This window comes from Phasianus colchicus, chromosome 1 (assembly GCF_987193195.1).
Source record: "Phasianus colchicus chromosome 1, bPhaCol1.hap1.1, whole genome shotgun sequence".
NCBI lineage: Eukaryota > Metazoa > Chordata > Aves > Galliformes > Phasianidae > Phasianus > Phasianus colchicus.
The window spans coordinates 82,950,944-82,965,206 of NC_143436.1; the positions used below are offsets into that span (position 1 = coordinate 82,950,944).

The following is a 14,263-nucleotide window of genomic DNA, read 5'->3' on the forward strand; positions in this document are numbered from 1 at the left end:
ACAGTTATCACTGTACCTAGCTATGTCTTTACTAGAAGTGAGATTGCTTTGATTTTGTTCTTGGTTGTTTTGGTGGGCACAAAGTTCCCATTTATAAGGAAAATTAAATATAAAGGAATTAAAAATGCTTGTAACAAACCAATTGAGCCCTGAGCTGTGATCTCTGTGGGCAATGCATGCTAGCTGTAGAGTTGGCTGCATTTTATTGAAAGGTGCCTCTAATAAAAATCCTAAAAGATTTCCAGAGGAGGGCATCCTATTCAGTCCTACCTGCTCAGTGTGAAGGTCTGGAGCCTGGAAGTTGTTTGGTGCCCCTCATCCCTCATCCCTCTCATCCCTCTGGGGAAATGTGGATGCTCATGAATCACAGAATCATAGAATAGCTCAGGTTGGAAAAGACCTTAAAGATCATCAAGTCCAACTGCAACCCAACCATACTACCCAACCTCTAGCAACCCTCCTCTAAATCATGTCCCTGAGCACCACATGAAGGGCAGAGCCCATTCCTGGAGGGATGAAGGGAGAAAGACTGATGCTAGTTATTTGTTTTCCACTGACTGCCTCATATCCTCCTCTAGGGGAGGATGACAAGAGCAGATTCAAACGGACAGTGACTACTGGAGGGTTTTTTGTCCCGGTGATGAAAATTCGGACAGGAGGCACAGGCAGCTCATATGACCTCAGCAAGGAGAATGAGTGGGAGCGGGAAGGATCTGCCATGGGAGCCAAAGGAAACTCAGAGCTGAGTGGGGTAAAAGCTCCCTGCCGGACATCACAGGCCAAGTGCCCCCCTGAGCAGCTGAAAGTCTTCCGTGCAGCAGAAGATGCTGAAAACGAGCAGACTTCTCCCAAAGGTGGCCGCATGTTCTACACCTCTGAAACAGCTGCTAAATCAGGCTTTCCCAGCAGTCTCTTTCCCTTGGAGGCCTCCCCTCGGCACCAGAGGAAAGCGCTGAACATCTCAGAGCCCTTCGCTGTCTCTGTCCCACTCCGGGTGTCTGCAGTTATCAGCACCAACAGCACCCCATGCCGCCTACCCACCCGGGACAAGCCTTCCCTCTCCAGCCTCGAGGAACTGTCTTCCCTGGTACCTGAGAGCCCCAACCCCTCTACACTGGAAGGTGAAGTCCACATGAAGATGGAGCAGGCTGCAGAAAGGAAGGAGAAGTCACCTGGGCCTCTTCTGCCAATGACAGCATCCAGAGGTAAAGTGTGTGGGGTAGTGGAGCTAAAGCTTGGCTCTGGTGACATTCAGCCTGCTCTCATGGCAGGGAAGAAACTAAGCTGTGCCAGGGCAGGCATTGGCAGTCGCAGATTGACTTGACCCCTGCTAAAGTACTGGGGCTGGGTAGGTGGTTGTCACAGCACCACCCTGTTCTGCCTGGAGGGATCTCTTCAGCTCTGTTTGTTCTTCCTGGGTCACAAGAGCACCGCTTTGTTTCAGGGAGCACTGCCAGATACATGCTTTTGGCCACAAGTAGTAACAAAGTTCTTTTGTGTTTCTGATCCAGGTTCTCTCTCTGAGGAACTGGTAGTCGCCAGAAAACCTGAGACCTTAGAAACTGCACAGCCAGCAGCAGAAAATCAGGAGACGTTACATGGGCAGAGCAGCAGCACAAGCAGCCTCCAGCAATCCTCAGGGCACTGTCCTAATGTGGAGCAAGCACCAGCCTCAGACACTCATACGGGGCCGCTCCCTGCAGTTAAGACAGAGCAAGAGAGGCTGGAGATGAAGACCATCTCCCCAGAAGGCAGTTGCAGCCAGCAGGAGATCCAGAAGGCTAAGCCAGAGGAAGGGTCATGCATAAAGGATGCGGTAAGGAAGAAGTCATAAGAAAAAAGTTGGGGGAAAATGTCATGGTGGTGACTGGGAAGCTGTTCATAGTTTCACTGTGTGCACATAGTCGTGAAAACTTGGTCTGTGATCTAGGCTAAGCAGAGTCAAGAATTGACCTTGCATTGATTTCACTTCTGTCCATTTAAGCACTTGGTGATTTATCTTTGTGCAACTACCTACTGTCCGCTCTTTGTTTTCCCTTCCTGTAACTATGACTGCAGTCAGTACAATCTGTCAGCTGTGAGACTCTCCAGATGTGAGACTGTCCAGGTGTCTCATACTTTTGACCCAAGGTCTCTGAACTCTTCTTCTATTTTTGCTGTTCTATTTTACTGTCCTGTACAGCTTGAAAATTTCTTTTTTTATTTCATTTTTCTGGACACACTTTTTTCCCCCCCACTTCCTCTGTATTTCTACCAGACCTTTTTCATCAGATTTCTTACAGTGGTACTCATCGCAGCACATCTATTTAAAGATCTGTTGGCATATATTCTTAAACAGATTATACATCCCAGTGTGATTTGGGAATGTAGAACCCCTGGCGAGGCTAAGTGAGCACTGAATGGGAAGAGCTGAGAAATAGGCTGAGATATTCCAGTTCCTCATTCACCTCACTTTTCCAGTTCATCTTCTCAGGCCTCATTCTGGCCTCATCTCAGATCTTCTCCATAAACCTACTTGTTTATAAATGTATTTCCTTCACTGGGTTGATTACTGTATGTGTATGTGTTTGTTTCTATAACCATGAACATGCTTATCCAGGAGCCTGTCTTTTCTAAGAAACTGTATGAGGAAAATTGAGGGGTATTTGCAGTAAGTTGTGAACTGCCAGGTCATGGAATTTCTTCTGTTTTTCAGACTGAGGAGGATCCTGCAAATGCCCTTCTAGAACCACTGTGGCCAGAGATACAACATGAATTGAAAATAATCGAACCCGAAGAAGAACTCTTGCTCTTTCCAGCAGCTGCCCCCAAGACAGTTCCAGTTTCTGAATCCTCTTCTTCAATACAATCAAATAGTTTTTCTTCTGGTCCAGAGCAATGTTCTACCCTGTCTGAGCAGAAATCTGCAGGCAGAACCCCACAGACCACAACTCAGGTGCCTTTATTTGGTGCCACCAACACAGAGCGACCAGACAGCCACCAAAACTGCCAGTCTGAGGTGGCTGCACAGCAGAGCTGTGCTTCAGTCCTACCCAAACTGGGAACTCCCCTGACTGGCATAGCTGCTCCAAAGAACCACCACCCAGTGGTGGAAGACAGTATGAGTGAATGTGTCACTCCTCCCTTGGAATGGAATTTTCGTAGTCAACCAGAAGTTAATGAGCTTCCTCCAGGAGATAAATTTTCTCTTTCCAAAGGAGCACATTCAGAATCAGAGAAAGGAAAAGACAGCACTTGCCAGCTGCAGAAGGAAAGTGATGATCATACCAGAGTCCAGACTCAGAGTGAGATGCCTGAGATAGTGACTGCTGATGGAAGGGACACATTCTCCTCCAAGGCACTGAATGGAGCTGGAATCCAGGAGCTGAAGGAGGGCAATGCTGTCAGCAGAACTCATGATGCTGGTGACCAGGATGATGAGGATAACTGGGCAGATAATGTGCAGAGCTTAGAGCTCGTGGAGCCGTGGGAGGATCACCAATGGGTCACAAGCCCACTCCATTCTCCAACCTTTAAGGACATTCAGGAGAAGACAATACCAGAGTTTCAGCCACAAGATCAGAGATCAGAGGCAGGCCTTTCTCTTAGACCACGATTCAGTCGCAGCCTCTCTCTGGATAGTAAAGATACAGTGATGAGTTTGTGGACTATCCCATTCTCTTTCATAGATGCCCCTGAACAGCAGCAACCTTGCAGTGACATTTTGCCACTGGCTCACGAACTGCCCAAAAAGTCCATCTCTCCAACTACCATGAGCAAAACTAAGCAAGATGAAAATAGTATGTGTCTTCCAGAAGAACCTCTGAAAACTGATGAGCTGAGGTATCCCATCAGCAGGGAGGAAACACCAGCTAAGCAAGAAGAACCCTCCAGAATCCCTCTTCCAGAGCCAGAGCGAAAAAAAATGGATGTAAGCAAAGAAAACCCTTGGAGGTCAAAGTTTGAGCCATCTTTACTGTACCAAAATGCCTCAGACAGTTCTTTACAGGCAAAGATCAAAAAGGAGGAGTCATCCAGGTCTCGGGACATTGCCATGGCAGAAGACAGTGTTACCAAAGTGTGCTCTGCCACTGAGTCACTTCAGAGTAATAAAGATGAAGAAACACCTCGTAAAGTGAAAACTAGGCCGTCATCCCTCAACTTGGATTCACTCCTTCCAGCTCCAGATTTCTTAACATTTGAGAGCCTGGCCATGCCTTCTGCCACTGGGAACTTCTTGTATGGGCAGAAGGAAGTGAAAAGCAGTGATTCAGTCCCATCTCTGTCAACTACCTGTCCTGCTGGCAGTAAAGGCGTTTCCTGGCGCTCTCCTTTCAGTGCCCATGTAGATCTAGATTTAGATTACCTGGCAGTGGCCCATGCCACCACTGGCCGTCGTAACTCTGCCCCTGTCAGTGTGTCAGCGGTCAGGACCTCCTTCATGATTAAGATGTGCCAGGCAAGAGCTGTGCCTGTGATACCACCGAAGATTCAGTACACCCAGATCCCCCAGCCCCTGCAGGCTCAAAATTCTGCTCCACAAGTGGAGAAGAAAGAAACAGAAGCCAAGCAGGCTGGCAGGCAGACTCAACGAGTGGCATGGGGCCATCTGGAGCCCCCCAAGAGCCCACTGACAGAGAAGAAAGCCAAAGTGGAAAAAGAAAACAGTGACCCAGCTCAAAAGGACTCAGTGTGCCCCTGGCACAGCACCCTTGGCTCTCCACTGGAGTCGTCTCAGTCCAGCCATAACCCTAGCCTGGATGCCCCTGTTCTGCGCCGAAAGCGTACTTCCGAGGGGGAGACAGGTGGAGATAACCCCCAGTCTTCAAAGATGGAGAGGCCATCAGGGTTCTCCAAGCCTTCCTATAGATCTAGGCCTGGGAGGCCCCAGAGTTTGATTCTCTTCAGTCCCCCTTTCCCCATTATGGACCACCCCTCCTCTTCAGCAGACTCCAGGGTGTTGTTATCACCCATCAGAAGCCCTACTCAGACCTCCTCTTCAAGTTCCATTTGTGGTGATCTGCCTGAAACTTCGCGGACAACACCTGAGGGAGTGATGCTGCGGAATAAAATGACCATCCCCAAGAATGGCCAGAGACTGGAGACTTCTACCAGCTGCTTTTACCAGCCACAGAGGCGCTCTGTGATTCTGGATGGACGAAGTGGGAGGCAGATTGAATAGTAACTGCTTCCCTTGCTCCTTTTCCATGGTGGATGGGATGGGAGTGTCTACACGAAGACCAACTCTGTTTCCATTTTGCTGTTGTTATTACTATGTTGTGCAAGAAGAACCCAATCTTTACTATTTCCTGCAAAGTATCTTGCTATGGAGAGTCAGTCTTTTTGTCTTGCTTTTCCTTCCCTTTCTTATCCCTTTCTAGTCCCTCACCGTCTACTTTTTTTTTGTAAGCAATTCTGAAGGTATATTCTTGTTGTCTAACAAGCCCTGTGGAAGCCTTATCCTCTCTACAGAAAACAAAGGAAAAATAAATCTTGGAATAACTACAAAATGGGGCTGGGGAGGGACACTGTTCTAAAGTACTGCAGCTCCAGATGTAGATAAGGTGAGGAGGTAAGTTCAAATGTCTGGAACCTCTTTCTGTCTTTTCCTCACAGCCAGTGAATGGCCATGTCTATCTATCTCTGCTGTATTCTTTGGACAGTGTAAGTAGATATTTAGGAAGCAGAGTAGCTGAAGTGGAAGGTGAAGCTGGCATGAGCAAGACACGAAAGGTGTAAGACACCCAGGGATGTTCCAGTAGCAAACATGCAACCCAAAGGCGCTGCCTCCGATGCTTCTGTTGCATTAAAAATGTGCTCTTTCTAGCATGTGCAAGGCGTGAAATGAAAGCTGAACAGGAAACGCCTAGTTGTTCTTTGAATTTTCCAAGTCATGGTTATGAGATTTGTTGTACTCAGCCACACCTTCCTTAGATAGGCTGAGGAGTGAGTGTCCAGCGATTGAGACTTCTCAGACTGGTATCAATGGAGGTGAAAATATGGTCATAACGAAGGCCAGTATCAATTATTTTTGTCGTTGCTTAAAGCCAGATGACAGCTCGGCAAATATATCCAGCTATGCTCCACACAGCAGAGGAAAGCAAGAGGATCTTCTGAACTGCATGTCCTTGGGCTATTGCCCTCTTGTGTCCTGACTGACATAATCCTTGACCCTTGGTCTTTCATTGCCACTGTGTGGCATGTCCCCAGGTGCCTCTTCCTCATTCAGACTCCTTTTCCTTAGCATTTTACACTGTTTCTATGAGAGCATGGCTGGTTTTCACTTCCCTCCTCCTCAATGCTTTCAAATTGATTGAGGGTATGGTAAAGAGGATGATTTGTGGGACTGCAGAACAGATCACGAACAATATTCTGAGAGGTGGATTTGAAGTGAATTAAGCTCTCTCCTAAAGGGCCGTTATCATTACAGGCAAATGCATGTTCATATAAGCAATAGCTGCCATGGGAATAGAATTAAAGCTTCCTTTATAAAGCCTCTAACTCTAAGTTTACTGAAGGCTCATCTGTTGCCGGGTACGTGATAATGGGCAATTGCAAAGCCGGTTACAGTCTGTACTGTCTCTGCAATTTAAATGCCACTAGTGGCTATGGAGGAGATGGGAACACAGGTATTGCTGCCAGCACCGAGACTGTCCTTGTAATGGTACTTACAGGGACCATCATTCATGGAGATATCTGAGTCTGTACATCCTCCATTGTGTATTATGGGCTATTGTCTGAACAGTATCTGAGCATCTGGTAGGAAATACTATTGGCCACCACAATGAGTATCAGTCAGAATTTCCCAGTGGATGTATGTTTAGGGCTTTTTTCCCCTAAAATACTGGCATTTAGAAATTGTTAGCAAACTCAGCCCATGAGATCTTGGTCTGTCCTGAATGTGTCACTTAATTAGTGTCATTGTGGCTGAAGGGCCCAAAGTCTGTATCGTGCTTTGTCTGCACACTTTAATTGCTAAAGGAGAGAGATGGCAGGGTGCTTTTGAGAAGCTTTGGCATACAGATGCGGGGAATACATCCTCAGCAGAATTTTATCTTGCCAGATACAAAGGAAGCATGAAAAAACAAGAGGGCTTTTCCCTGTCACAAGTTGCTGTGCTGATCCTCCCCATTTCACTCCTCACTTATGTATTATGCAATATGAAAAGAAACAGAGGAGAGAACTAAGCCTGTGCTGTCAGTTTTGTTGAGGAAAAATATTAATTCAGAAAAGAACCAAGAGTTCTTTGGGTCCATGTTGTCTCCCAGATGCCAGCCTACGCTTTACCTGGGCAAGCCGTGGATGGCAGATCCAGCACATGCAGCTTCATAATGATCATATTATCTTCCTCCCAGACCATAAAATGCCTGTGCTGCCTGCCATTAAAACCAGGGACTGCCAATCCTCCATGTTTCTCATAGTACTGCTCTGCACTGCATTTACATGCACCCACGTGCCTTTCTTGTTGCCTTATGGGAAAACTTTTAACCACCACGTGAATGTTAAATGTGAATGACTTGGGAAGGTGTGATACGATGTATTGTGGTAAGGTTTTCCAGAAAGTAAAAGTAACGGAAATGGTGCCCAGATTTTTTGGCGTCAACAAAATAGTTTACTTTAGGCAGGGATTTATATTCTCTCAGTTCCTAGAAGTTTTGACTGCCAAGGCATCTGGAATGGAGCCAGCCAAACTCATAAAGTAATGTGTCAAAAGAAAAAGAAAATGTGATGAAACCTTGGCACCTTAAAACCATTCTTTCTTTTCCTTGTTGATCTCATATAAGCTGATCTATGAACAAGAAGTGAGGTCTGGTAATTTGTATATAGTACTCTCTTAACAGTGTTCCAGTAAGTAATAGTACTTTTGGCATAATTGGGGAACTTTCTGCAAGAGAAAATTACTGGAAAATTATATGTAATATTAAAAATCAGCCGCAAATGAGATTTGTATCCAGACTGTACTTTTAAAAGGTGTTTCAGAATTTGAGCTCAGACTCAGGTCCTGGGTTTTAATTAAGCATGGATTCTGTAATGCGATTTTCATTATGTAGTTATTTACAGTTTGCTCTGTTAACAACTTCAACTCCAGCCTTTGGCTGATATATCAGACTTCCAAGATCCAAGCCAAGGAGGGGTGTAATGCAGGCACATCACAATAGCTTTATGGTCATAAGTGGGCTTGTATCAAGAGACGAAATAAAGCCCTTGCAGACCCTATGGAGCTGGGAGCACTTGTTTTGTTGCACATCCACAGCTTTAGACTCAACTTCTGCAGATTTTCCAACAATTGAGAGTGGATATTGATACCATATCTGCAGTCAGCTTCAAGAACCAGGGCTTGGTAGTTGGACAGAGCCAAAAACCTGAAGCTATCAACCAATGAGTAATACTGACTGTGGTTGGATCTTCCCGAGAGCCCGCTTTACTGAGCCATTCCTGAGATCATCCCCAGGGTCAGACCTGATGTTGTCTTCACATTAGGGCTACTAGGTTGTTCTCCGCAACCCTGCAGTATCAGACTGATCCTGAGACTGGAAGCTCTTCTGAAGTTCAGGGTTTTGCAGTTGTACATTGTGGGTACCAAATTCCTGTCCTCCATCACGACTCTTTAAACACAAGGTTTTAAGGAAAGATTTCATTATTATTTTTTAATTGTTGCTTGGTTTTGTTTGCTTGATTTTCTGTGAAGCATTGAGAGGGATAGAGCTGTGTAATGGAATATGGGCCTCGCCCCATATTTGAAGTTTTGTGTGAGAGCTAAGTTAATTGTTCTTGGCATTGTGGAAAGGTCCTTCCTGGGACGATAGTCACATCATCAGCAGATTTGCAAGGATTATTTCAGAGGCCCAGGAACATTTAATCTCCTGTGAAGAGTTTGAACACTCACTAAGTCTGCAGATGGACTGGTTTTGAATCATGGTGTGATATCACAAGCTTTTGTGGACTTCTACGTGTGGGTGATGAGAAGTGGCTAAACTTCCCGTATTCTTCCCATGTCTTGCGCAGCTTCTGTTAAGTTCAGGAGTGTAGCTAGGCATGAAATGGTTGGGTGAGCAAAGTTTGGAATTGCCTAATGGAAAAGAGGGTCATGGATGGTGTTAGTCCATGTGGGAGCTGCCTTATTTGAGCAAGGGTAAACAGAAATGAGTATTTTATCTTATAAACCTTATCTTATATTTCTCCGGGGCTGCCCATCCTATGCTATCACTTCTGAAAGACCGAGGCACTTCTTTTTTCACCTTTAGAGCTTCAGAAGAACTTAGATCTGCATTAGAGGGCATTTATAAAGCCCTGCAACATTTTCCCTTACCCAGAGTCCAAAAGGTGCAATCAAAGTCTTTTTTCTTTATGAATTCCGAAATGCCTGTAAAGGTGAATATTGTGTTAAATTTATATATATATAAGAATATTATATATAAATATATTAAAAAGGAAGTGTAATTAAAATGAAGGAATTGTCTAAAAAGAATCCTACACATCTGTGAAACTTGGGCTGATGCATGAAACTATTTTGTTTTGCAACTTTTCTAGCACTGAAAGCGTGAGACCAACTGGCTTTCTGCCCTTAGAGAAGCTAATTAATTCTGTCTAGTCTGTGGTGGGTAGAAGGTCTGAATCTGCCTTCCTCAGTGGGATCATATCCCGGGAGAGGAGGGTTGAAATCATGGGAGACCAGAGTGCAAAGACTGCCTCAGCTTTCAATGACAAGCTTCTCCCCAGTCCTTGGAAACACACCCAATCTACCAGAGCACATATTCCCTTTTGGGCATGCCCAAGTTTTGCAGTTGTGCTTTTTGCTTCTCTCCATCTCTAAAAAATAAAGTAAAATCTCCAGGGGTGGGGAAGAAGCTGCAGCTGATCCCGATTCTGTTTAGCTTATGAATGCTCCTAATCATATAAAGACTTGGTGGTAACTAGTTGTGCTCCAAGAAAGGAATGGAAAGCTTGTCACCAAGTTCAACTGGAGATGGAGAGGGGCTTCCACAGGCTTGGAAGGAAAGGATGGTAGGAAGCAAATGCTCCATGCAGTAGCTGTCCATGCATGGGCTCCATGCAGTAGCCCAGACCTTGGATATTGCTCTTGTAGGCACTGGTCTCTTTCGAAACACTATTTGCTTCCAGGTCAAGGGAAGAGTTGGAAATCAGACACTGTGAAAAAGACTGTCCCCATCTCGCTGGCTCTGTTTTTTGATTATTTCTCCTGCTAGCCCTGTTGGATTGTAATTTTGTTAAGCTTTGTTCTCTGTGTGGACTTGTCTGCCTTTGTGCCTTATTGCTTAAAAAAAAAAAAAAGAGAAAAAAGGAAGCATCCACAAAAAAAGATGTTTTGCCAGGTCTCAGCCATGAGATTAAACTGGAGTTTTTATAAAAACAGAGCTGTGCCCTAGTGATGTTTCGAAATATTTTGTATCATCTCCTAGGTTTGATTTATGAATGCAGTACCAATGTGTATGCTTTTCTCTGAGATAGGTTTTGAACCCTTCTCTTACTGTACAAGTGGCCAGGTCACTGAGATGTGTTTTCCTTGGTCTGACTGGGGGGTGAATGTTAAGACCCTGATGATGCATTTTTCTGACTGGGAGTTCTGAGAGCTGCAGCTGTTCTGCAGATCTGAAAATGAAGACTTCTGCAGATTTACCATTACCTGAAAAGCTTTACAATTTCCATGAGTATAATTCATCTTTTTACTTAGTATTTCAGGCTGATGTTTCAGTGACGCATAATCACTCACGCCCTCCTGTTATTACAGCTTGTGCAGAATTCTGCTGTTTGCAGTAATGTAGAGCCACAGAGAGTAGGGGGACAAAAATACCTTGGGATGCCAACACTTACAGAGTCAGCAAGGGAAGATGAACAAGAAAATAGCTTTTGATGCATCACATAGGCATTTCTGTCAATTTGTAAAGGATAAGCAAGAGCTTCACAAAATTATTAAGTTTCTTGATTCTCTGGATTCTTACAGCATCCTCATTGATTCAGTCTCAGCTCTAGTGTGGAGGTGAATATTGTTAGTGTGTGTTCATAATTCAACCCTAGGGGAAAAATAAGACAGCAACAAAAAAGTCAGGAGTTCCAGTGGCTGTAGTGTCAGTGGGCATATCTGCAGTTTATCCTGCTCTGTGTTCCCCCCAAGACAACAGAAGAATCGTTAGGTTTAATGAAATACATTTTTTTTCCTATCAGCAGCTGAACTCAGGACTTGATTCCCTTTCCTACCAACTTCATGACTTCAGTTTCCCTTTAGGAAAATGCCTGGGTTGTGCTTCCTGCTTTCCATGGCAACTAGCACACAAAATGGAACAGAAAACCATGTCTTCTGAACTCCGCAATTGTTATTGGCCCCAGCCAAATATTAGTGCTGTGTGAGAAACAATATCTGTGTATTCATTGTGCCACAGAGCCCAGCAATGACTTGGCAATAAGACAGGAGGAGAATCTCAAACTGCCCCCAGCAATTATCAAAATCAAGCAAAAGAGGCACTATAGAACTGGTTGTGCCTGAGTCAGCGCTGTGCCCTGCATGAGTGTGCCTGAACACATGGAAGTGCTTGAACACAATTTCAGCCAATTCCTTTTTCCTGCTTTCCCATCACTATGCTTCTGAAAGTCTGAGTTTAGGACAAGCATCTGCATTGGCTGCATTAGAAACACCAGTTGGAACATCTTAGATACTTTCAGAGAAGTCAAAACCAAGATGAAGCTAGTTCCCATACTGATTGTTAACCAAGAGACGAGATAACCCAGCACCATAATATGTACTTGTGTCTCATGCATCGCACTGTGGGAAGCTGGACATGCCTCTCCAGTATCCCACTGGTTGGAATCTGAGGTCAGCTGGCAGCAAAGGTAAGGCAGGCAGTGAGGGAAGGAAATTTATCCCAGTGGGGGAAACTTAGGTTGATCTGGCACGAGGCAGCAACAAGAACATGATGGTAGTGCCCAGGATGGAGAAAGGTGGTGAGATCTTGGAGTACATTTTCTTTCTGAGCAGGATCAGTTCTTCAAAAAACTCATCTCATGTGTTAAGGCTTAGAAATGAACAGGAGCTGTGAAGCTCACACCTGGCTGGGTCCTGATTCCCCCAGAGGTTAGGTAGAACACGAGTGTTAAAACACGAGCATTTAGGTCTTTCCGTAAGGAAAAAGGATAGCTGCTTTCACATGTAGTGTCTGCAAACTGCAGAGTGAGATAAGTCATATTTTGCATACCTAGTAAATTCACAGGAATTATGTCCTGTACTTTGGGTCCAGATACTTCTTAAAACTGGACCTGTTTTCTCACATCTGCTGCAGGGAGCACATATCTCTCCAGCATTCAAATCCCTTATCTGAAAAGACCAGGAAATATTTTAATTCAGTAAGAGGAAATAACTTCAAAGAAAGCTCAGTAGTTGCTAAAGAATAAACCACGAGGAACAGGAACATGAGAACAACCAGAGCTGGAGAAAGGAGAGTAACACACATGATAATTATTAATGAAGGAAAGTTTCCAGAAAAGTAAAACCTGAAAAGGAAGAAGAAAAAAAATACCCATAAGCCATAAGAGTTGAATCAGCCTGGAAAATATCATTAAGTAAGTGTTTGCTCTTGGTCCTTTATAGACACAGAGGGATTTGTGTTGATGGGCATGGTGGGGATGGGTTGACGGTTGCACTTGATCGTTTTAGAGGTCTTTTCCATCTGTAATGATTTTATGATTCTACTATTCCAGGTGACTCATTTCCCTCCTCCTTTGTAAGAATCAGTTTAGATTAGAAGAAACAAGTGCTCACAAACTGCAGTTGTTTTACCTTCTCCCAGCTCGGTGCCATCAGTGTGTGTGTATTGCCTGAAAAGCAGTACACTCGGTGGTGTGCACTGCCTGAAAAGTAGAGAGAAATGGAAGGTTTTCATCCTGCGCTCACATTCAATAAGAGCCCCAAGCAGACAGAGCAGCTTGCTGCCCATCACTTGGTTCTCTCAAGAGTTTATCTCCACCAATGCACATGCAGGCAGTGCTAATGACCTTGCCCGTGCTGGAATTTCACCTCGCGTGCAAGCCCACATAGTCAGAAACACCCTCACCTTTTTTTCTGCTGTGGATAAAACCCACAGCAGTCATCCTAAGCTCCCCAGGCAGCGGGCTCTCCTAAAGATGGATGCCACAGATCTCAGGGAGAATTCCTGCAGGAGGTTCCCAGCATACCACACGTTGCTCAGGCTTTCCCCAGTTGCTAGAGAGAGCAGGGCTGCCAAGGGGTAGAAGAAGGAGGCTTCGTTTATGAGTTTGTTTTAGGTCACTCTTGGTCCCAATAAGCATTTTTTTGGCACAAGTCCCTCTTGTAAGGAATGCAAAAAATGAAGATGGCAGGAGAGTGAGCAGGATGGGAAATAAATCATCTGAGTCAGAGAATACCGAATGCCATCAACAGCCTGGTGCAGGTTTATACACTGAGCTGGCAGCTGGATGCAGGCACACAAGGCACCGTGTGCTGTGAGTGAACCAGTGAAATGAAGAGAGATGGGGCTTGAGAAAGGGCATGCAAAGGTGGTTCATGCAGGTGAAGGACAAGTGAGGGGAAAGGAGGAGAGGAGTAGGATAGTCTACTGGAGAAAAGAGGACAAAGGCAGGTCTGTGGAGCTCTGTGGCCTGAAGGAATGAAGACCTTCAGCAATGCTGGCTACAAACATTCAGTAATTTGAAGGAGTGCTGGTTTTTTTGGTGTTCGTGTATTGAAGGGGAGTGGCCAGGATTTGAGACACTTGGTGTCTTAGAGTTCAAGCTGCTCAGTCAAGTGTGAACAAAGGATATTTCTAAGTGAGACTCATTTTTCAGAACTGGAATATTGCAGTAAATTAATAATCTACAAATACAGTTGGGAACTGTGGGAGAATTTAAACATGGATTTTTGCCAGGAGAGAACTGTGAATATTCACACCAACAGAGAAAAAATATGCAGAGAAAATCTGCAAACAAACCATGCAACTTCCACCTGGTGGATTTTTTTCTTCATCTTGTTTTAGTCCATATCTCCACAGATTGCCTGCTTCGATGACCAGATTTGCCCACAACTTCCAGTAGTAATCCAAACAGCTGAGAATGAATAGGATTTATTTACAAGCCCCAGCCAACACACAAACCTGTTCACCACCATTCCTGTCATGGGCTCCATCCCCTCCTCACCCTTCCCTGGCATCTCAGGTAGGGAACTCATAGAGATTGGGATCAGCCTTCAGAAGCTGAAAAAACAGAAAAAAGCTGTGCAGGATTTTTCAAAATCCTGCTCAGCGTCTTTCTTTCTTCT

The 14,263-nt window shown here is 44.9% G+C and overlaps 1 protein-coding gene across 1 annotated transcript in view; it reads left to right on the forward strand.

The window, feature by feature from the left end:
• Positions 1-12,209, forward strand: part of ARHGAP31 (Rho GTPase activating protein 31) — a 60,047-nt gene extending 47,838 nt beyond the window's left edge. Inside the window, exons 10-12 of the mRNA XM_031613172.2 lie at positions 579-1,205; positions 1,512-1,816; positions 2,696-12,209. Of these exons, the coding sequence (XP_031469032.2) occupies positions 579-1,205; positions 1,512-1,816; positions 2,696-5,161 (3,398 nt within the window). The 3' untranslated portion in view covers positions 5,162-12,209. The remainder of the gene's footprint in view (positions 1-578; positions 1,206-1,511; positions 1,817-2,695) is intronic.
• The last annotated feature ends 2,054 nt before the right edge of the window (positions 12,210-14,263 follow it).